A 2,863-nucleotide genomic window follows, 5' to 3' on the forward strand; every position below is an offset into this window, starting at 1 on the left:
CCCCCCCCCCCCCCGCTCTTTCTCGCACTTTTAGGAGGAGAGGGTTCCGCCGAGGCAGGGCAGAAGGAAACGTCCACCTGTGATATTTGCCAGTTTGGTGCTGAATGCGATGTGGACGCAGAGGATGTTTGGTGAGTTTGTGCACACAAACACACACAAAATGCTTTTTTGCTATCAAAGCCATGCAACACCAGTTGACCTTCACAGCTACACTCGAGTGATCTTGACAACTTTTAACATTTTCTATAAGAAAAAGAGACTAAAAAAGAGACATTTTTAGTTGAAGCATTTTGCTGAGTTTGAACACTGAAGAACTTAGATTAGAACTCTTCTTTATACTACACACATCTGCCCATGAACACCCACTGAGGTTTAGTGCATGGTTGACCACTTCATTTAACCTCAATTACTTGAGCAGGGTGCAGAGAGAAAAGAGATTTTAGCTTATTCTGGAAATCCAATTACTATCCTTACAGGACTTGCCAATGTCAGGCCAAAAATGACTTTGACTCGCACAAGGAAAACTAGTTCAGTGATGAAACGTTTGTCATGAATTTTAACCATTTATTGCAGATGCGACGGATGCATGTAAAAGAGGCAGCAATAGAAACTAGGGCTTTGACTCCAAACTTCAAAAGAATATGAGGCCGCCCTCAAACCTGTTATGGCCGTCACTACTCATTGTCAGTCGGTGTCAAGTGTTACTTCGCAACGAGTGCAGATGTGAGTTGCGCATGCGTCACTTTGTCTCAACTAGCCTGCCAGATGCTAACGAGAGTCTTCTGTAATGTCAGTACAGTTCAAATGGAACTACTTAACGAAGTCTGTTTACTGCCGGCTACAAGTTAGCATCAAACACAACAACGCTTGTCAGTTGAAGGCGTTTTGAGCTAACAATAGCAATCAAAAAATCGTAGTTAGCTGAAATGTTTTTAAATGATTCCCATCTTCTGTTATTGTTTGTAATAAATAAATATAGCCTAATATAAAAAAGTTTATTATTTCATGGATTTCACAAATTTCCGGATGACACCTTAAGTAAAGTGTTTATTGTAAATGAGTTTGCTTGTAAACGTTTTAATTCCACATTCTGCTGCTTTTTTGCGCCTGGTGAAGTTGTGAATCGCGAGCTCATTAGCGAGGCTATTATTGGTCATCTGGGCTCCTGTGGGTAACGTTAGCATCCTGGTTAGCGCCTATTTTATATACCAAAACAGTGGCTGCGCCAACACATACAACAACCACGCTACTTTGGGTTTCCACGAAAAAGGGCAAAATTGCGAGTAAGGACAAAGCGATGTGTAAAATATATAGGACCAAACTCACATAACACGTGAAGACCAGCAACTTGAAAGCCCACCTGTCAACATCTCGGCAAGATGGAAGAGGAGAAGGGGAAGGGATTGTGGCCGAGGCAGGCCAGAATCAACTCCATGCTATCCTCTCCACGAGGCCTCCCCCATGCACGTCATAAAAGAGCGAGAGATTTGCTTGCTGACACGCTTTGTTTGCGGAGACATGAGGCCCAATAACGCAATACAATAAGAACAGTGGATGACACCTGTCAAAAGCATACTGTTTGTGTTTAATCCAGGGTCTGACTTTTAATTTAAAAAACAGTCATGACAGCGTATTTTGTATCTGAAAACATCATTGCCTGTCTATTGACATTGACTGATACACTGCCCTCTGGTGGACATACACAACTTACTTTTGCTACAAATATAGATCTTACAGAAGGCATTTAATGTTCAAAATAGTGTTAATAAATATTTGAATATATTTGAATATTAATACAAAGCATCGTCAAATATGATTTTGGGGCAAAACTCAAAGGCCTAATAGAAACTTTCTCTTACATAATACACATGCCGGTGCAAAGCCCAATTAGATGAAGGCTCAACTGGTAAACTGTTTCCAGCACCAGACAGTAGCATCAGTGTATTTGCTTTCTACAGCTTAAATGAACCAAGACTGCTGATTTGGTGTGGCACAAGGATCAGCCGATATCAGCAAAAGGAAAGCACTGCTTGTAAGAAATCCCAGACGTACCGCTAGAAATTAGAAGTGCCCTGAGAGTTGACTCTATCAAACTGCCTGATGTAATGGAAAGATAATGTACCCTGGTGTGCAATAACCGTAATGCCAACGAATGGTTTCATGATGCATTCTGAGCCTTCTTGCAAATACCAAACAGCTGGAGTCCACTCCTACTGATGCCACCCACTTTCACAAATGCTCCTTAATATTCTACTAGCCCACAGAAATAGATTTATTGGCAATTTCTCAATCCCCAAAGGTAGAATTCATATGGTCAATACAGCACAATGTACTGTCGAGGATGTGAGCACACAAAACTGAAAATGGAGCCTCAAGCATGTGCGGTATACCTGCAACAAAGGCAATTACACAATATATACCGTGGGATGTTTGCTCCCACAATAAGAAGGCAATATTAAAGACAAGAGAGGCTGCCTAACCCAATAATGTATCTTGTTAAAAAAGCAGTTGACACAAACAGACATATGAATATTTCATTGTATATTCTACAAGTAAAACTACAAGTGCTCTTTAGTCTTTTGAAAGCCCCAAGGTAGGATGACAATAATGTTTCTGGCGAAATATCCGACGGGTGATTGCAACCCAACTGCAAGTCCTTTTCATCAAACAGCAGCCAACCACTGGCACAGCGTTGGATCATTTTGATTAAAATCATTCCAATCAAGCGGCATCGGATTTTAATCAAACAAACCATTAGTTAATCAAACATTGAGTGGAGAGAGTTGACTGTAATCAAAAGGCAGGTGATGGAAAAGTGATGTTTATTATAAAGCGTACCGTGGGCTTTCAGCCAGGGCCTTCT

The 2,863-nt window shown here is 41.0% G+C and overlaps 1 protein-coding gene and 1 long non-coding RNA gene across 4 annotated transcripts in view; both read left to right on the forward strand.

Moving 5' to 3' along the window:
- tmeff2a (transmembrane protein with EGF-like and two follistatin-like domains 2a) overlaps positions 1–2,863 on the forward strand; it is a 117,504-nt gene that overhangs the window by 96,419 nt on the left and 18,222 nt on the right. For all 3 annotated transcript variants that reach the window (XM_034884866.1, XM_034884867.1, XM_034884865.1), the window contains exon 5: positions 35–131. In XM_034884866.1, the coding sequence (XP_034740757.1) occupies positions 35–131 (97 nt within the window). The remainder of the gene's footprint in view (positions 1–34; positions 132–2,863) is intronic.
- LOC117952523 lies at positions 657–1,194 on the forward strand. The gene is made up of 3 exons (XR_004658435.1): positions 657–670; positions 722–723; positions 1,045–1,194. It is a non-coding gene; the product is annotated as an uncharacterized LOC117952523 (long non-coding RNA).

This window comes from Etheostoma cragini, chromosome 11 (genome assembly GCF_013103735.1).
Source record: "Etheostoma cragini isolate CJK2018 chromosome 11, CSU_Ecrag_1.0, whole genome shotgun sequence".
Lineage (NCBI taxonomy): Eukaryota > Metazoa > Chordata > Actinopteri > Perciformes > Percidae > Etheostoma > Etheostoma cragini.